This window comes from Carya illinoinensis, chromosome 6 (genome assembly GCF_018687715.1).
Source record: "Carya illinoinensis cultivar Pawnee chromosome 6, C.illinoinensisPawnee_v1, whole genome shotgun sequence".
Classification (NCBI taxonomy): Eukaryota; Viridiplantae; Streptophyta; class Magnoliopsida; order Fagales; family Juglandaceae; genus Carya; species Carya illinoinensis.
The window spans coordinates 36,376,396-36,396,236 of record NC_056757.1 but is presented as its reverse complement, the minus strand read 5'-3'; the positions used below and the strand labels follow the sequence as shown (position 1 = coordinate 36,396,236).

The 19,841-nt window shown below is 36.8% G+C and overlaps 4 protein-coding genes and 1 non-coding gene across 5 annotated transcripts; 2 read left to right on the top strand and 3 right to left on the bottom strand.

Annotated features, from left to right (window-relative positions):
- Positions 1-2,861: 2,861 nt before the first annotated feature.
- Positions 2,862-8,058, bottom strand: LOC122313700 (DNA-directed RNA polymerases II, IV and V subunit 3-like). Its single transcript, XM_043128885.1, has 3 exons — positions 7,494-8,058; positions 6,577-6,814; positions 2,862-3,467 (listed from the first exon to the last, which is right to left on the bottom strand). The coding sequence occupies exons 1-3, from the start codon at positions 7,934-7,936 to the stop codon at positions 3,195-3,197; spliced, it is 954 nt and encodes a 317-aa protein (XP_042984819.1). The 5' UTR covers positions 7,937-8,058; the 3' UTR covers positions 2,862-3,194.
- On the bottom strand, positions 5,279-5,434 carry LOC122314606. The gene has a single exon (XR_006243820.1). It is a non-coding gene; the product is annotated as a small nucleolar RNA snoR134 (small nucleolar RNA).
- A 625-nt stretch (positions 8,059-8,683) lies between the features above and the next one.
- Positions 8,684-11,066, top strand: LOC122313891 (putative ribosome biogenesis protein slx9-like). The gene is made up of 6 exons (XM_043129187.1): positions 8,684-9,013; positions 9,083-9,272; positions 9,429-9,487; positions 9,924-9,973; positions 10,238-10,374; positions 10,488-11,066. Exons 2-6 carry the CDS (start codon positions 9,253-9,255, stop codon positions 10,690-10,692), a joined length of 471 nt encoding a protein of 156 aa, XP_042985121.1. The 5' UTR covers positions 8,684-9,013; positions 9,083-9,252; the 3' UTR covers positions 10,693-11,066.
- Positions 11,067-11,735: 669 nt separating this feature from the next.
- LOC122313890 lies at positions 11,736-14,825 on the bottom strand. Its single transcript, XM_043129186.1, has 5 exons — positions 14,665-14,825; positions 14,467-14,577; positions 13,152-13,336; positions 12,324-12,420; positions 11,736-12,013 (listed from the first exon to the last, which is right to left on the bottom strand). The coding sequence occupies exons 1-5, from the start codon at positions 14,711-14,713 to the stop codon at positions 11,790-11,792; spliced, it is 666 nt and encodes a 221-aa protein (XP_042985120.1). The 5' UTR covers positions 14,714-14,825; the 3' UTR covers positions 11,736-11,789.
- A 3,182-nt stretch (positions 14,826-18,007) lies between these two features.
- LOC122312828 (protein FAR1-RELATED SEQUENCE 5-like) lies at positions 18,008-19,502 on the top strand. The gene is made up of 2 exons (XM_043127473.1): positions 18,008-19,327; positions 19,371-19,502. Exons 1-2 carry the CDS (start codon positions 18,008-18,010, stop codon positions 19,500-19,502), a joined length of 1,452 nt encoding a protein of 483 aa, XP_042983407.1.
- Positions 19,503-19,841: the final 339 nt, after the last annotated feature.

Sequence of the window (19,841 nt, the reverse complement as noted above, 5' to 3'; positions counted from 1 at the left end):
CCAATGAGTTTTATTTAACTCGGTGGAAGAAGTGCCGACAGGGGAGGGGCACTGTGAAATGCCATTGACATAGTCAAGGAGATTATAGTCGATGAGGAGAGCTTCAAATTGAGCTCTCCATTGAGGGAAGGTAGATGGTGTCAGTTTCTTATTGATCTGTGTAGAGATATTGAGAGTAATGAGGGCATTTTCAGTGGGTGAGATGGGATGAGAGTGGGGTGGATGAGTAGAAGTTTGTTCCGATGAGGAGGCCATCTTAGAGAGTAGGATCTGTTTGCTCGTGAGAAAACGGCTCTCTGGACATCAAATAAGAAATTTAAAACATACATTTTCAATGAAAAACACCACACATTTTCATTGATCTTTTAACTAAATATATACAAGTGCAGAGGCTGTTTTTGGTAACTACATATACACGAAAACTAGTATTGTGCAGGAATAAATTTTACAATAAATAAAAATATTTACAGTCAATGAAAACAGTTAGAATTCTATATTTGAGCTTGATTTGGTTGACTTAGCTGATTTGAACTTGATTCAGTTTTCTGGCCGTGATTGTTGGAATCCTCCTTAATAAACTGATGATCAACCATTTACCATTAAGCTCTTTTATTATTAAGTAGTAACCAGCAAAAGAAAGGAAACTTTTATGGTTAGTCGATACTTAAGATCATCAGCAGTGACTTCAAAAAACAACGGCCCGATCCGACCAGTTGTGCAAATACGCAATATATAGCTGATCATGATTGGTGAATTTTGACTAATTTGTGTAATTGATAAGCAAGGCCGATCAATCAGCAAACAAACCAAGTACTGAACTGAGTTGTGTCTGTTTATGAGCAACAAGGCTTATAATTTACCTAATTAACTTGAATGGCATCGATCATATTTAAAATTAATAAATATAGAAGTGCAATAAAATCTCACTCCCGCCCAAGAACTTCAAGAGGGACTTCATATTAATTTTCTTATAAAATGTACAAAAACCTACAATTTTATCAGGAGTATTAAAATGTAGCATATTGGAATATTATAAAGAGGCTCAGAAATTCATTAATATATATATACATGCATATATATACGTACACTGAAATGAACTCGATCTTTTTTACCCAATGGAAAAGCCAGTGCATGTTGCGTTTATGTGGTCCTTGCCTTCTTGGGTGTGTTAAATGCGATCGAAGATGTTAGGTCTCTTTTATGTGTTAAATGCGGTTTGGATAGTGACTTGAGATGAGATGAGTTGAGATAAAAATTAAAAGTTGAATAAAATTTTATTATAATATTATTTTTTAATATTATTATTGTTTTGAAATCTAAAAAGGTTAAATTATTTATTATATTTTAAGTGGTAATTTGAAAATTTTGTAATAATAAAATGAAAACTTCTTGTATTTAAACCAGAACTTATTTCTATCCCAAGTTGGATGCATTTTAGGCCTCAGGGGTCATTTCAGAGTCAGAAAGAAAAAGACAATTGGAGATATTTTCAGGGGTCAGCCATCGCATGGCCAAAATCTGTGAAACTTGGTTGCCCACCTGCAAGCATGTCTCGCTTTGCAGACAAAGATTTGGGCATCTTTTGACAGTCTAGAATGTCCCAACCCCTATCATCAACAACAGGATCTTGAAGATTGTTAATTGCTACGTGAGAAGTAAAACTAAAACCCACATATATTTGAAGTATGATGGATTTAATACAAGACCTATGTTTCAGGTGCGCATGCAGTAATACTTTTGATTAATTCACTTTAACTAGGGGATCTATTCATGTGCTTGCTATATCTGTCTTTATACTGCGATTAATAATACTCCACGATCATGTACAAATCATGCATCTTTGTATGGGACTATCCTCTTCTGCAAATGGTTTTCAGGCATTTACGACACCAGTTGTCAAAATCCACAACCTCACCTCAATATTACAGGATGAAATTACTTTCATGGCCAACACTTGAGGACCACTAAGTAGTCGAGGACCCTTGTGTTAGCTGGTCGATCTCTTCGGACCAGCTAGAATTCCGAATGATGATGTGGATCATGATGGTGACGTCATAATTTTCATGGTTTTAAATCTAATCCTGGAGGATTTCAGGCCTAGTTATTGATAATCAGGGCAACTACAGAATTAAGTTTTATTCTTTTGATCTTTCACAACTACCATGCTGTCGCAAGTGGCCCTGGCTTTAGAGTACCACACCTTCAAGCCAGAATGGAGATAAATTGGTCCACACTTTCTATAGAGACACAACCCGTGACTTGTTCCTAGTACACAGCTAGATGAACAAGATGCATCGATCATTAAGGGGTGGGGGAAGGGGGAGATAAAAAATGGCTAGGATTTGGTGAAGTTTTGGGACCGTTAGTTCATTTGAACTTGAGATGTAGGAACAAGAATTGAATACCTAGGAGTATTTGCTGGAAATCAACTCCCCCAAATGGTTCCTAAACTTAAAATGGTGGCGTGCTTTGGCTTATATTAGTTGATGTAAACTCTGATAGTTCAACTGTTGTATAATATTGTGCTGAATACAGTGTAGTGTAGCGTCCAAACACAAGATAAGTGGAGGTTTCCATATCATCTCGTAGGTACAATATAATTACTTGATAACCAAGCACTCTTCTTAATTTAGAAAATAACTGTATTCGCTAGTTGCAACTCAAGCCCATTCAACCATGCCTGACCGTCCAAATCCAAGTACAAATGGGGTTGTAGATATCAGCAACATGATATGATTTGGTCCAAAGTTTTCAATTACATTGCCACAGAATCATCCGGACTCAGCCGAAACATGAGTGCGTATAGTAACGACAACCATAAATCTCCAGGCAAAACAAAAAATAAAAATGAAGTTCTTCGATTTCCAAAAGCAGATAGAAATTATATTGAATTAGATTAACCATGCTGTATTTATGTCTTGCTAGTAGGTAACGTGCCATGGGACGCAAGTTCACAAAGAAAACACAAGTTGATGTCTCAAAAGATCCAAAGGCATATTTTGCTAGAGAAACAGATCAGCTTCCCCAGCATTCCCCCCCCCTCCCCCTCTCTTCTTGTGAGCAGCATCCACAGCAAAAATTAAAGAGGGAAGAAGCAGTTAGTACTATTACCAAGTCCCAGAAAGTGCATGGAATTCAATTGATATCCTAGAATCTGCAAGGATCATTTGATTATTCCTCTTTCAACAACTGGATCATCCTCCTCGCATATGAGCACCCAGTTCGCCAAACTGATCATCAGCTTCTACAGTATCATCTGACAGACGAACTGCATCCAGCTTTTGTTTCAGGATTTCTATGGCATTGAGTACCAACTGAGAAGCTTTGATTGCACCAGTAGATTCTACAGTGAATATAAAACTATCTTCCTTGGCTTCAATCTCCACAAGCCCGGGCTTCCCCATAGACTCTGCTTTCTTGATCACTTCATCATCATAAGTGTATGCCTCAGGATCGACCACTACAACCTAATAAAAAAAAGTAAAAGCCCGTTACAATGACAAACAATGCAACCAATGAAAGGACGCATCAGATAGTACAAAAAAGAAATCAGAATATGATCACCACAAAATAATAAGGGGTAAATTTGATGGTTTATTGATAATTTCCAAAACGCGAGGAAAGTTGTAACTAGCCCAAACAACATAGATTGTCAAACCAAGTGAACCAGGCCAATAATTATTAAAATAAAACCCTTTCATGCTCATTGTATGGGGTATCTGTATAGACATGCATCATCCTTACAAATGCAAATCTATCAAACAATCCATTATTACATGAGCCACCTAACCATTCTCATACAAGAAAAAAGTCTAGTCAGTTTGAGCATGTCCTACAATTTTTTTTTATTGACACCAGGTGGCACCAGATGTCCAAGAAAAAAGTCCTAACTAATCTCGAGGATGCACGGGCCCTCGGCAAGGAGTTTCCTGCAAATGCACCTAGACTATTCAAGGGAAAGTTCCCCAAGATGGCCCCTAGAAATTATTTGCACCTAATAGGATTCAAACCTTAGAGCTAGGAGGAGCATATCACCAAGACCAAGGCCTTACCACTTGAGCCAACCCCTAGGGATTATGTCCTATAATTTTTTTTTTTGATAGGTAATAAGTTAGTTTATTGAAATAAGGATGCGTATAGCCTAGGTGCACTGGAAGTATACATGTGCATACACCTACTTAAGAGCTAGAAATAGTTACAAGGAAATAATGGAAGCTAAGGCCATTAAAATCTAAAGTAATGGCCCACAAAAATAAAGTCTTCCAGAAAAAAACTCTGAAACTCTTTTCCGAGGAACATTCATGATCCTCAAAAAGTCAAATACTATAAACCATATATGAGCAGCGCAAACTTCAATACAGTCAAGGTCATAGATGACAAACCCTTAAATATATATAAGAAGTCCCCCCATAGACGTGTATATAAGAAGTTGAAAGCATAGTGCCACATTGGTGGTGGCACACTAGAGGAACATGCTAGTTCTGAGAAAGAAATACCTTAAAAAAGTTCTGAGAAAGAAATAAGAAGAAAAAATAAATGGAGGGAGAAACAGAGAAGAATCAAGATAGCAAGGCAACAACTAAAGCTTGAGAGATTTTTTTTTTAGGGGGTGGGATAGGAGCTGAATGACAGAAACAATCTCCAAAACTTACAAGTCAAATTTCAGCCTTCAGATGGACCAATCTGCAACAATATACACATAAAAATAAACCTGACCTAATACACCATTTGAGTTAGGACCCAAAACTACAATTGAACAAAGAAATATCTTATCCAATGCAGGCTATAATCCACATGAAAAATCTCAAAACATCTTTTTTTTGATAGGTAAGAAGGAAAGAAAAAATATGTAGCGAATATTTTTAGAGGCAAAACCATTGAAAGAAATAAATCCCCATGTGAAAACCGCCAAAGAGTCATCAATATATGCCTCAATGACTAGCCGTGTTTTCATATTGCTATCTATAACAAGAAAACAAGCTAAAGGTGTGGCAAGGCAAATGCTAAGGGAAAAAACAACCAGCTTTGCTACATACAGTCGCCACATGCAGTCGGCGTGCAGTCGGCTGTACGGAATGAATAAAAAAAAATTATAAAATTTTTTTTTTATATTCAAGGGGACTTACATGAATTATAAAAAGTTATAAAAATAATTTTTTTTTTCATGTAAGTCCCTTATTAATTTTTTTTTTACAGCCGACTGCACACCGACTGCATCTCCCGACTGCAAAAAGTATTTCTCAAAAACAACAGCTTTATGCTTAAGAGAGAGAGATTGAGATGTGGGCGTCGATTTGACACAGCTCAGCTGTAGAGAAAGAGAATGGCTGAACTGCAACACTTGACATCACATCGTTTTGGCACAAGCAATGGGGCTTTCGTCGTCATCGATTGATTACTCGTTCAGAGAAGCCCGGGGTAGTGCATCGTGCAGATTGAAGCAGCCAAGAATCTCAAAAGAAAAAGAAGGGGTACAGAGACAAACACAGAGAGAAAGTGAGAGTGAGAGGAACTAACAGAGGAAGTCAAAATGAAACCATAACCTAAGAGAGATTGCGAACTGTGTCATGAAAAAAAAAAAAAAAAATCTCAAACATCAATAACTAAAAGATCTTCCCTTTTTCTAAGTCTTCACAATTTATTTCAAAACTTTTTTGTTCTTTTAAAATTCCACCTTTTTCGTCAAGAAGAGCGTTTAGTTTTAGCATAGGACACATAGCAAAACAATAACAATTGCAAGGTGGTAAATGCCAAGAAACTAGACCTCATTAGTCACCTAAGTCTCGCTAGACCATGCATACTTGTAACCCGCTAGTTCTGCATTGAAAAGATGAGTAACCCAAGTAAAGTGGGTAGGTCATAAAAGTAGCCATGAGTGTGAAGTCCCAAATTGGCTACTTGCTAGGTGAAATTGGGCCACAATTGATTCTAGAGGAGCTTCAAACTGACTACTCTTTTTGGGTTTATAACGCAAGTGTAACCAGCGCTTTACCCATATCGTTACACATGCTTACCAGAGCTGTTCCGCAATCAAAATTTTCTTCGCCCAGTTAACAGCAGCATTTTTTCTTCATCCAAAGTTCCCATAACATGGATTAATTAGTCCAAGTATAGTTACATTTAAGTTACATTTAATTTGTCCCACACCATGATCCAAGAAGGAGGAGGAGAAGACACAAGAGCACATGCAACTAATAACTGCTACAGACATTTAACTGGAGACATTGAGATATGCCAACCTGAAGTTTGAGGGTTTTGAAAATACAGTTTATATGTTAAACTTTCCATAACTTGGTCCCAACATTATAGCATATCTCCAAAATATACTCATTCCTGCTCCTTCAGAGCCAACATCATCCAACCGAAGGCCCCTATATCTAACTATTAATAGAACTCTATTTATACACACTTGAGCTAATAGCTAGCACCATCTATACCACCTTCCCTTTTGATCTCCTTTCTTCTCTAGGGACAGCAACTTGATTATTCCATACAAGCAAGTAAAGTCCGCCAAGGCAATACAGAAGAACATATACAAACACATATTTTAAAACTTCAGATTTGAGAACAACCAACCTGTTGGGTAACAGGGTCGATGTCAAACACTTTGGTAGGACTGCTCTCAACCCAACTTCTTTTATCCTCCAGCGATAAAGTTTCCATCAAGTCTTCATTAATTCTAATCATTGGTTCATACATGAATGTGACAGTAGCAGCAGGCGACCATTTTGCATGATCTTTACCAATCCCTTTTCTGGCTATAGCTCTCAGCCTCAGCTCTTGTCCACGACGTAACTTCACAATGATAATCCCCCTAAAGACAATATAAATTAACTCAAAAATAACAATCTTCAAATCCTTAATCGTAAATAACGGCTGTGCCCTTCTGTTGTGGTGAATGAAAAGCTATTAGAGAAAAGAACGGCAAAACTTCTGTTGCAATAGAAAGTCAATAAAACATAAGTAGAAGAAGATGAAAACTAAAATTACAATCCACCAAGTGTTCAAGACTTTGTAGGATACCGAGAAACTGAGTAAAGAAATTCGGTGTATAGTTTATTCCGACAAAAAACATGCGAGAAGTCCGCTAATTGCACAATACATACATAAACAACGAGCAATACAAATCCTCAAAACTCATTCTCAGAAACCACATGGCACATCGCTAATTAAGAAATGCGGTCATGTATAGTACACAATTGCATTTTGGCCAGACATAAAAACCGAGCTCCAGCAGCCCTAGAAGAAGACCCTATTATATGTTATAGATCATTACTAAAAACCCAATTTTTCACTCTAAGAAAACTCTATCATCTTTACAAAATCATTTGCTAAATTACAGAGAATAACCCGAAAGACCACAAAATAACTCCATCACAATCTCTCAGAAAAAAATTTAAAATTTGAAAATTAAAAAATTTAGGGGTATAATAGTAAGAACGTAAGGATAAATTCTTGAATTCCCCAAGAAAAAAAATGCGGTTTTTCCTAACCTCTGCTCGCCGGGCTCATTGGGATCGGAGAAATCGACGGGAACGACGGTGTGGTCGGAGCTGTAGAGGTCCTTGCTGGTGACGTCAAGGGTTTGGTCGGTGAGGCACTTGGCACGGAGGTGGAACTCGACGGAGCAGAACTCGCACTGTCCGTCGCCATCGCAGGCGTCGCAGTCTCGGGAGAAGCGCATGCTCATGGCGCGGTCGCTGGTGAGGGGGATGAGGCCAAGGCGGTGGGCGATGAACTCGTCGTTGAGGACCGTGGAGTTGACCTCGATCTCGACCAGGTCGATGGCCACGGTGGGCACCTCCGCGATCATGACGCGCCTCAGAGCGTTCGCCATGCTGGCGTCTGTCTCCCGCAGCTCGAACTTCACGACGTCGTCCCTCATCTCTCGGATTTTCAGCTTCGGGAAACGCTGGTACGTCACTCCTCCGTCCATGTTCGCCGTTTTTCCTTGGTATGTTTCTTCTTTTTGGAGGTTCTCACTGCTCAGTGGGTTTTTCGGAGGGCTATGTAATATGTATGATGCCCACTCTCGAGTCTCCTACTCTCCACCCAAGGCCATTTTCGAGAAACAATAATATATTCACGCGAGGGGGGAAAATAAAGCAAAAATATTTGGTTTATAAAATAAATTCATTGCGAAATATGCGTGAGATTAATTTTGCGTAATTTTTTTTTTTTTTATAATTAAAGTATTTCTTTATTTATAAAAAGTCAATTTTGCGTGTGCACAAATCATTTTCAACTATTTTATTTTATGCGACCCGTTTCACCATTGAGTGAAATTAACATTGGACTAAAAACAAGAAAAATTATATTTATAAATCGGTGTGAATATTATATTTAATAAAATATTTATATAACATATTTTAAATTAAAATATAAAATTTAAATTTTATAAATTAAATATTATCAGTTAAATAATATAAATAATATATTCTATATACATATTATCATATACTCATTATGAAATAGTAATTAAAGAGTAATAAATTGAATATTTTTCAATCATAAAACGAGAGAGGCTTACTCTCCCTAATAACACGAAATTGACTTATCAGTAGGCCCGGTTAATTGAATTTTGGGTCATCTAGGCTTAAGCCTTTCACTTATAAATATTGAAGCCTACTTGTAATGTCCCGGCCCAAGATCCTTTTCTAAAACCCAAACCAGTGAAAGGGAGGTTCAGTAGCATTCCACTTTCCCAGTGAAAATACAAAAGGAGGCGCAGAGGATCTTTTCCTTCCCCTTCTTCTTCCCACAGGCCGACGTCCCTCACTCTCTCTTTCTCTCGCCCTTCTCTCTCTCCTCCTTCTCTCCCTCTCACCAGCTCGTCTACGCCGCGCTCTCTCTTGCTGCGACGCCTCTATTCCTCTTCGTCCGGCCAGAATGCACCAGCGCCGGTAATTCCCTCTTTCTATCCGTCCGTCTCTCTCTCTCTTCTCCGCGATCTTTTTCCCGTTGGACTCCTCACGCTGACGCCCTCCGTCCCTGGTTTCGGACGCCGAAGCCGGTAAGTCTCTCTCTCTTTCTCTCTCAGTCCGTGCCTCTCTCTCTCTCATCCTCTAATGATGTTTCGCAGCGCCCAGCCCCACGCCGTCTGTCCCAGGTTCGTGCCGCGCAGATCCCCGACGTTCCGAACATCACACGCCGTAGGCCCTCTCCGTCCGTATCCCTTTCCCTCAGACTCTTACCGTTTACTAGCTTTCTCCCAATTTAATTCGCCTGAAGGAAGCTCCAAAATCTTCCGTCATGGGGAAGTCACGCTCGCTGTAAGGATATCTATCACATCGGCACTCGTTTAATTTCGTTTTTTTTTTTTTTTTTTTTTTGTAAAATCCGTACTTGGTTCATCAGAATTTTTTGCTTTATTTTTTTCTCTGATAAATATATTGCTCCGTAAACTGTAATGGTGAAATATAACGCAGACCGCAATCAATGTCTAAAGCGGACCTCAAATTCGAGAAGAAGCGCCAGTTCTATGGCAGTAAGTCTGGATTCCTTTTATATCACCAAACAACGAATTCTCTTTTTCCTACTTATATGTTGTATTGCGTGTGCCTGCGATAGTTGTTGCAATTACTAGTCAATATTGCTCCCAGTGTTGTCAATCATGAGCCCCTCTGGAGTAAAAATAACGTTCGGTTAGTATCTAAGGAGATTGAAATACCATGGTTGATTGTAGTTTCAGAGCTTGTATTTTACCATGATAGATACTCTTGTTTGGTATTGTGGGACTTTTTGGTTTCCTTTTTTGTCTAAAGGAATATAGCTTCCTTTTGTTTCCTTGTCAGTAAATGATCATTTGGTGAATTAATTTGGCTGGTATTGGTACCGTTGAGATCGTTTAAATTCATTTCCATATTTAAACCCCTTTTTTTTCTGCTATATATTTAGTTCAGTTTTTTCCTGAAAATATGCAGAGGTTAGAGAGACTGTTGCTTCCTTGAGTGCTCAGAAGGCCATTGGTAAGGTAATACATCCTTACAACCTTTTGTTGAGCAAACTGTTCTTTTGGGGCATAATCTTTGTACTTTATCGTCTTCCTCAAGTTCCGTCCGGACTTGTTAGTCTCAATGGCATACTAAAGTTGCACACTTTTATTTGATATATATGATTTTTTTTTTTTTCCTTTTCCGTTTCAAACCCTCAACTTATAGGTAGTGGCACTTGCAAAACATATTTGAATGGTGTTGGTAATCTATATTATGTAAAAGGCCATTCTATGTTCTTTCAGAAAAAGAAACTTCGAAGCCGGCAAAAGAAATTAAAAGCATATGATCTCTCTTCTCTCTCCGAGTTCCTTCCTGAGTTGAAGTCCCAGAGGCAACCAACTGAGTTAAAGCTGAATTGTAAATCCAGACAAAAGTTAATGTGAGCTCTCGACTTCCATGATTTACATCAAGTTGTAAGGTTTAATTAGTCCTTGACTCCTTATACTATGTGCTAAAGTCTTTCTTAATGTATGATGGGTTCATCGTGATCAGCTTGAAGGAAGGAAAACACTTGAGCATGGTTCTTAGCCATCCTGCATTCCAGTCAGATCCCTTTGCCGCCATTCATCAACACCTACAAAGCACACAACCGATTGTAGATGAGAAGCCTGAGAAAAGGAGTAACAAAAATGGAGGAAAGAAGAGAAAGGGAAAGAAAATTAAATCTTTAGATGGACCCCAATCGATGGTCGTGTGATCTAAAAGATAAGCTTCTGTTGTTCTGCTTCTGCGTTGTTCATATTGGATCCTTCTGCCTTCAACATTCGAATTTGCACATTTTGAATGTGAGATGTGCTCACCTTGTTAACATATCTACAAGGCTTGTTTCGTTTCTATTTTCTATTGATATCATTTGTCTAACCAATTTAGTTTCTCTCTTTTTTTATTGGATCAAGGGTACCATTCAAAGAAAGTTATAATTTATCCTCGGTCCTGAAGTAGACCAAGGCCGCGTATTTGTTAGGATTTTCCAGGTCTTAAACTAAACAGTCCTATTATTGTAAGAGACATTGGGCAAGAACCTATGTAATGCAGGCTTGATAGAAATGATTTTGAATAGCCATTCGTAAATAGTCGTTGGCCGGATATGGCAGTACTAGTCTGGATGTACCTGCCGCTATAAATTAATAAAAACCAATCAAATTACATGCATTTTATTTTCTGGGTAATCCCATATTGGAAAAAGAAATAGAAAGGCGTTTAATTTGATGTAAACGACTTCTTACTTTTCTCAAAAAAAATTTGATGTAAACGTGATTTGGTGTCCAAGAACATGAAGAGTGTTTGTTTGTAGAGGGGTATTCACCGCGATGTCAAATCTTTAAACTACGAAATAGAGGTGAATCAAACAACTCAAGCTTCTCAAGTATGAGAGGATCCACGGTTACATGGCTCTGGACTGAGTGTTCAATCCGTGTGTGCGTCCGTCCGTCCGTCACGTCTCAAGTAGATAGTTGTAGCTGTGGGATTGTATTGGAGATGGTGATCAGGAAAGGAGGCTGCAAAGGCTGTCCATGCCAAGATAGGAGAGGGAGACCAGATGGGATGAATCAGTGCGGTGATCAAAGTTGATTGCGGCGGGCAACGGTGAGAGAGGGAGCTTGGATCGTTTAGAATATTTTGAACAAGATAAAATAAGGATTTCAGATCAAGGTTTTCTGCTTCTTTGAGTTTGCGATTGAGAGTAATTTGAGAGATACAATCCAATCATCTAGGTTATTTGAAACAGAACAAAACAAGTTTCGAAATTGCCGTACTATTAAAATTGTTTATACAATCACCCATTGTTAATGCCTAAAAACTGGCACTGGCCTTTGCATACAGTTTACATAACAAAAGAAGAAAAACGCAATCTATTAGATTTTTTAAGAATTGGAAACTTAACAAAATGAAGCAACCTAGCTGAAACGCGATCAATCTTTTGAAGCAGACTGGAAGATAAAAATCGCAGTTAAAACGACCACCAATCCGGTAACTGCCAAGGCTACTGTAGGCAGGGGAGATGTGAGCCCAAAATTCTGTAAAAAAGAAAATCAAGACATACAAGCATTTTATAAAATAATTGTTTATGAAAGTTGCACTGTTCTCTTAATATTTGATAAGCAAATAAAACTAAATATATATTACTTTTACTTTAAAAATGGTTTTGTGTGCTTGTTTTTCTCCCCGCAGAAAGAGAGACGGAGAGTGAATGGTGGGGGTTTCAATTTCAGCAAAATAATTATTGAAAACAATATACTAAACTGCCCAAAATCATCTGACAACCCCAACTTCAAAGTTTGCAGGACACGGTTTTGTTTTGTTTTTGTTTTTAATGAAAAAAGAGACCTCTAAGAGCTGGTAATTCTGGTGAGTCAATCTTGAGTTGGAGTTGGACCCGCTGGATTTTATGCAGCGTGTCCCATAAATCCAATAGCATTTCGATCTGGTTACAGATCAATCATAGGATATTAGGATTATATAAAACACTTGTTTAGGACTAGAGCCAGAAGAAACCTTCTAGCTAGGTATGTAATTATGGAGAATCAATACAGTCAGGATGGTTTTAGATTACTTGTTAGTGGTTGATATTATCTACTATTTGAATAGGAGTAGATCAAGAATGGAAAAACAGGACCACAGCACTGAAAATAGCTCAGGCATCATCGAGTGTCTAAGGCAATCCTAATTAATAGGATTTCAATCAGAGATGGCAAGTGTATCTTTCTTTTTGAGGGATGGGTTATGATTGTTTGATTAATGAGAGTACTTTCCTCAAATGATTAAACCAGTTTTTTTCTTCAGTTTTTAATTTAAACAAATAACTTATGAATGAACCTTCTGATGACAGAAGCAAAGATGATCATTGCTGTATCGTACGAGTGGTTAATAGATTGAAATAACCTAGCTAGAATTTTATGAGCTTATGTAATAAGCAACAGCATATATAGCGCATTTATTAAATTTTTCAGCATATGTTAAATATTTATCATAGGACGGTCCACTCATTTTAATTTCTAAACAAACTTAATGCTGTGATACTTCTGTTGATTGGGCTTTATATATAAAACTGCAAGTTGTATCCCAGCTCTCTAACACACTGACCAATGGCAGTAATAACAAGGCTTGGAATTAAACTAAGAGCCTCAGCAAAGCCAATTATTGTACGTAGCATACCTCCAGGAGTCCCTTGCCTGTTGCTATTTCAACACTAATAGCCGCTGCAAAGCCAACCATTGCAAGCCGGCCTAGCCATACATCCACAGTACCGTTTGCCTCCTTGCTACTTTGCTCACATCTGATGGAAAATGGTCGCATAGCTTTGAGGGCAGGCTTCTTTTGACAATAAGTTCTTCGTATCACTACAGATGGAAGCAAACATCACTACCCACCCGCTTAACTTAAAAGTTAAGAAAATGATCCCTCGGTCTCCAAGAGGAAAATTTGGCACTAGACTTACAAATGGTTCAAACTTTTCTTTTTGCATGTTGTCTTATGTATATAGCATCCATACAGAAAATAAGGGGATTGGGAATAGAAAAGCCGGAGTACCATTTGAGAGAAAGCAAGAAAAAAATTAAAGAAGGGGAAGAATGACCAAGTTTAGCAGGAATATTACTGAAATATATGCACATAAGCTTTCAGAGCAATGAAAATATGATAAAATCAAATTAAGCTGTAGAGGTCTTGTCAAGTAAGCATTCAAAACCAAATTAAGCTCATGAGCTTATAAGAACTAGGACAAAGGAGTAGATTCTTAAGGAGAGATAATGACTAACATGACAACACGTTCTAGGAGGTAGCATGTAATTCTATGCGTTTTGAAAGCACTTTCTTGGTCTTCCAAATATAAAGCACGGATTATTTGATAAGTATAATTACACGTATAAAAATATGGAATTCTAATGAAGCCCAATGCGACGTCAAACCAAGCAACTTTAAGGGGAAATGAATAAGACCAATATCCAAAGCACTCTCTTGAAAACTTCTACTGGGTTAGTGCTAAAACCATGACATGTCAATCGCATGGATGTGTAAAATACAAGATTTCAAATCCTAGGGGGAAAAGGAGGAAACGGATTATACCTAAATATGTCACAAAATTAAGTAAATTATACTGAAACTGCGACTTCTTTTTCCCAAAGATAGTTGTGAAGAGAGGGGAAGTACTGTTTACCCACTTAAGCATAATGGGCAGCAACTCACAAGCTTGCAATTTTATTCTATTGAACAAGTTGTACCGAAAACAGCCGCACATACAGCCTCGGTAGTCATTCCAGCCCATATAAGATACTTGTTTGTACAGTAATTTCTTTTATTATAAAGCCTTAAGGGTGTTTGCATATTCACCTGTTAAAAGTATTTGTTTGACAAGAAGTTTTGGGTTCCAACTAATTGTGCAACATTTCAAAATTTCGTTTTTAGAGACGTATCTAATATCTCAATAAGAAAAACTGGGGGGAAATGGGGGGAAAAGAATTAGAATTCTTACAGAGCGGAGAACCGGTAGAGAAGGAGGACCCAGTTGGTGAGCATTTAGAAAGAGGAGGCCGAGGAATTGCAGCAGGGGCTTTGGCCATGGCTGAGCTAAAAGCTCGAACATCTGCCACAATATCTACCATTATTATCCCAGACAAATGGGAACTCTAGAAGCCGAAGAAGGGAGAGGGGAAGAAAGAGAGAAAGTTACCACTAAAGGAAAGGGAGAGAGACGCTGAGATTGGAGTTGCAAAGGCCATTGGGGAGGAGTTGATAGTGGCGCCAAGGAGTTGGCCTCTCGACTGCAATCGAAATGAAGTGAGCTTTGTGAAGATAGATGACGACCATTCAGAATGCGGAGATGGGAACGTGACACGTGTACCATAGAATTTGGGTGGTATTGGAACATGGTCAACCGTTAATGATAGGCTTACCTTTCTTACTCTTTTATTATTATTTATATTTTTTTATATAATAGTTAATAAAGTGATTATTAATAAAATTGTATCATTTTTAATTTTTTTTAATGATTAAATATGTTAAAAAAATATTCAAAAAAATAATAAAAAATAAAAATTTTAAATATACTATAAAACAATAAAAAATAATAAAAAAATAGTAAACCTATCCTTATCCATTGGAACATAGGCAGTAAGGTTTGGACAGAACTAGCAACTAGGCGGTAAATCCATCATCCAAACCAAACGCTTAGCTATCGGTCCGTTCAGGTTAGATGTAAATAGGGATCTAATTATACAAAAAAGTCTATTATTATTGAAATATGTAACAAAAGTTTGCAACGTATATTTTTGACTCATTAGTATTAAAAAAATCATAATGTTTATAATTTTAGATGAAATAATTATTTAACTTTATTTACATATTTTTTACTTAAAAATAACCTAAAAAGTTGTTCAAATTATATTTTATATTTTTAATTAATAATTCGATTATATAACTATTATATAAAATAATATATATAGTTTATAAAAAAATTAAAAATATGTATTTATAGTTCGGTGGATTAAAATCCCACCCTTATACCAATTTTCAATCAGACTGAAAATTTTACACCCATATTAGCGACAAGACTTTTTTCCATAATTAGTTACAATATTTGATATTTGTCAATACTAAAATCATTCCCTGATTTCAGCTTATATACACATCACATCAACAATGTTGCGTAAATTATAAGTAAGATTTTTTTTTAATTTTACTACATATAAATAAAGTCACGTACTAATTTACATATAAATATTAATTTTTTTATATTTAAAATTTAAATTAGTACTATTTTTAATAAAATCTACTTTTTAATCAATCATAATAGATTGATATATATATTAGTATATAATTATATTTGTAACTAGATTTTTTTTTTTTTATAAGGTTGTTAGAATTTACAATTAATCTATAATTATTTTATTATTTAGGGTGTCTATTATCAAATTCAAAATTATATTTTAAGAAAAATGATAAATATATAATATATATTTATATATCATTTTTTACCGCACTTTACATAATAATATTTTAAAATAATGATATTTTTATAAAATGCTTTATAAAATGAAATTTATATCATTACTCATGCAATGAACGATTTGAAGTGAAAAGTTGAGTAAAAGTCTAAAAGATACGCGTCTCGTTACGCATCATCAACCACGACAAATTCTCGTAGTATCATAATTACAATGAATGATTTAAAGTTAAAGAGAACAATGATTGATTCACCGTACTGTCAGTATTGACAGTCGGACAGACTCTAACTAATCTAAGAGGTAAGGAAAAGGTTAAGAGAATTAGTAATAGAGTCAACAAAATTAAATTGAGTCGTGCGTTCCCCTCCCTGCCGTGCGTTCCCCCAAATCCCCTCCACCATCGACCATCGAGAGACGCCACAATGAAGTTGGTTTAGACTTCATTCAATGTAAATTTTACTGAGTCTTGGTTAGAATTTTCGAGTATGAACTAAAATCTTGTTTTGAAGGCATTTATTTGATTTTTGCTGCTCTAAATATGAGTTATTGCTTCTTCCTTTCAATTCAGTGAGTGTATCTGGTCTTGGTTGGAATTTAACAAATTTCTTTTTGTTTTGAAGGCATTTATTTGATGCATACTGAACTGATTTTTAGAATGCGCGTGCTGATTTTTACTGCTCTAAATTCATTTGATTTCAGTCCAATATGCGTGTGTGCTGGTATGCTGATTTTCTCTATCTGGTCAATGGTGACAACACAACTCTGAAAATAGGAAGAAAATTATACGTTAATTAATATTCCCTCCATTTGTTATATGTATATATAGCAACCTCTGCAGCACAAAAATTCAAGCAGAAAACTGTTCTAAACAATCGAGTGACCATTATGAATGAAGGACAACTCCCACGACTTCATGACCTGCGGATCCCACGACTTCAGTCCAATATGCGTGTGCTGGTGTGCTGATTTTTACTGCTCTAAATTCATTTGGTGTGCTGATTTTTACTGCTTTAAATTCATTTGATTTCAGTCCAGTATGCGTGTGCTGGTGTGCTGATTTTTACTGCTCGGAATTCATTTCATTTCAGTCCAGTATGCGTGTGCTTTGTGTGATTTTTTTTGTTCATTTCAAGCCTATCTAAGAAACAACAGACTACCCACCCCCCTTTCATCTACCTCCCTGATCTCTCCCTCATTTCCAACTTTTTCCCGTCCCCCCAAAGATAAGAGTCCACCTCAAGGGATCAAGAAAAAATAGAAGTTAAAACCTATTAGGCCGTATAATGGCCATTTAATATATATTGCATACCAGCTGCTAACTTTGAAAAGTTACCTAGCTTCTTCATTAATTAAACTCTTGGAGTACAATTTGTAAATTTAATTAATTCATTAAACGCTTTGATCAAATATATAATTTAAGCATCATTATATAAATATATATAATTTGTTATATATAAAGGAGTTCATTTAATTACCATGTGTGCACATATAATCTTTGCTTTGGATAGTGTATTGGTAATGTCAGTAATATGCATGTGATACAAGATCAGAAGTCTAGTTTCAAAGTTGTCAGAAAATATTACGTACATGTTTTATCCCAACAAACTTGAAGAAATTATCAATATATCTACTCCATCATGCTTTTATATTTCTTTTATTTATGTTGTTTTCATATTGCCTATTTAATTTTTTTTTTACCTTTATGTTGTGTTGTGCTTAAATATATCAAGATTATTGTTGATGGAGAAAGGGGAAGAATGCACATCTACTAGGCGACCGCTGTTTTTTGATGAAAACAGTAATGATATGGATACCTCAAATGTTAGAAATAATGAGGAAGTAGTGCTGGAGAATGATGATGTTGATGTGGTATTAGAGCCAACACCGGCATATAATGATAATGAGATTTCATAACCAACGTCGGGAAATGATGATGATGGGGTTTCAGAGCCAACGCCAAGAAATGATGATGATGGAGTTTTAGAACCAACACCGGGGATGTTGTTTAAAACTGAGAAAGAACTCATTTATTACTACAAGCAATATGGGAGACAGGCTGGATTCGGCATAATGACCCAAAGAAGTAAAAGAGAAGAAGATGTGACTGTTCGATATGTAACAGTTGGTTGTGCTCGTGGTGGTAAGGCAAGGAGACGTATTACCAACCTTTTTAAACCACGCCCAACAACAAAAACTGATTGTAAGGCGAGAATTAATGCAAGTTTGGTTGATGGTGTCTTACGCATAAGTACTGTCTATAATGTTCACAATCATGGGTTAAGTCCACAAAAGGCAAGATTTTTTAGATGTAATCGTGCAATTGATGATTCTGTGAAGAGGCAGTTAGATATTAACGACAAAGCAGGCATTGGTATGTCCAAAAGTTTTAACGCATTGGTTGTTGAGGCTGGTGGCTTTGAGAAACTTCCATTTATTGAAAAAGATGCAAGGAATTATATTGATAAGGCTCGACACCTTAGACTTGGCAAAGGAGGTGCTGATGCACTTCGTGGTTATTTTGAGAGGATGCAGTATAAGAATGATAGGTTTTACTCATCGATGGATTTGGATGACAATGGTCGATTAAAAAACATATTTTGGGCCGATGCACGCAGCAGAGCGGCATATGAGTATTTTGGGGATGTTGTAACATTTGATACAACATACCTAACAAATAGATATGGCATGCCATTTGCCCCGTTTGTGGGTGTGAACCACCATGGACAGTCAATACTTTTGGGAGCAGGCTTGATATCAAGTGAAAATACTGAAACATTTGTCTGGTTATTTGACACTTGGTTGAAATGTATGGATGAGAGAGCACCAAAAACTATCATCACTGATCAAGACAGAGCCATGAAAAATGCTATTGCAATAGCTTTTCCAAATACCCGGCATAGATACTGTTTGTGGCACATAATGAGAAAACTGCCAGAGAAGTTGGGCTCACATGCTGAATTTAAGTGTGGTTTGAAAAGTGCATTGCAACGATGTGTGTATGATTCTCTAACTTCTGACGAGTTTGAGAAGTCTTGGGAGGTGTTTATTGACACTTACAAATTGCATGAAAATGTCTGGCTTCAGAGTCTCTATAATGAGCGCACGTATTGGGTTCCGGTATACCTAAAAAATACATTTTGGGCTGGGATAAGCACAACTCAGAGGAGTGAGAGCATGAATGCCTTTTTTGATGAATATGTACATTCAGGAACTACATTGAAAGAATTCGTAGATCAATTCAACAATGCACTGAGGAAGAAAGTAGAGAATGAGATGGCAGCGGATTTCCATTCATTTAATTGTACAGTCCCTTGTATATCTCATTTGCCCATGGAGAAAAAGTTTCAAGCAGTGTACACAAATTCCAAGTTTAAGGAAGTGCAGTTAGAAGTAATGGGGATTATCTACTCTCACTGTGTTATCATAAAAACAGAAGGGGCAATTACTACGTATCAAGTTAATGACCAAAGAGAAGTTGAAGATGGCATCAAGAAGTCAACTTTGCAAGCGTACTTTAATGAAGAAGAGTGTGAGGCAAAATGCATGTGTGGTCTATTTGAGATGAGAGGAATTATATGTAGGCACATTCTTTCTATTTTTGCCGCAAGAGATGTCCAACAGTTGCCAGAAAAATACATTATGGAGAGGTAGAGAAAGGACATTAAACGTAGATATGCGCTCATTCGCAGCAGTTACGATGACTTGAGTGGTAAACCAGCTGCTAGTCGGTACTCTGATTTGATAAAATTATGTTACGAAGTCGCTACAAATGCATGTGAAAGCGAAGATAATTCCCTGGACATGACAGAGAAGCTAAAGGCAATGAATTCAATTTACACCAAATCAAAGCCTCAGGCCACAGTTGCAAGCACTCATACTTCCATTTATGCTGAAACTGGTAGTT

Bases quoted from the DNA above. Each gene is read 5' to 3' on its own strand.
- LOC122313700 (XM_043128885.1), bottom strand. From the start codon at position 7,936: ATGGACGGAGGAGTGACGTACCAGCGTTTCCCGAAGCTGAAAATCCGA. The intron at 6,815-7,493 runs GTTAGGAAAAAC...TATTGTCTTTAG, and splicing joins AATGAGCCCGGCGAGCAGAG to GGGGATTATCATTGTGAAGT. The intron at 3,468-6,576 runs GTTGGTTGTTCT...TTTTTTTATTAG, and splicing joins TCGACCCTGTTACCCAACAG to GTTGTAGTGGTCGATCCTGA.
- LOC122313891 (XM_043129187.1), top strand. From the start codon at position 9,253: ATGGGGAAGTCACGCTCGCT. The intron at 9,273-9,428 runs GTAAGGATATCT...AATATAACGCAG, and splicing joins ATGGGGAAGTCACGCTCGCT to ACCGCAATCAATGTCTAAAG. The intron at 9,488-9,923 runs GTAAGTCTGGAT...GAAAATATGCAG, and splicing joins GAAGCGCCAGTTCTATGGCA to AGGTTAGAGAGACTGTTGCT.
- LOC122313890 (XM_043129186.1), bottom strand. From the start codon at position 14,713: ATGGCCTTTGCAACTCCAATCTCAGCGTCTCTCTCCCTTTCCTTTAGT. The intron at 13,337-14,466 runs GTAAGAATTCTA...TTCCATCTGTAG, and splicing joins CTCTACCGGTTCTCCGCTCT to TGATACGAAGAACTTATTGT. The intron at 12,014-12,323 runs GTCTCTTTTTTC...TCTTTTTTACAG, and splicing joins AGAATTACCAGCTCTTAGAG to AATTTTGGGCTCACATCTCC.
- LOC122312828 (XM_043127473.1), top strand. From the start codon at position 18,008: ATGACCCAAAGAAGTAAAAGAGAAGAAGATGTGACTGTTCGATATGTA. The intron at 19,328-19,370 runs GTAATGGGGATT...TCATAAAAACAG, and splicing joins TTAAGGAAGTGCAGTTAGAA to AAGGGGCAATTACTACGTAT.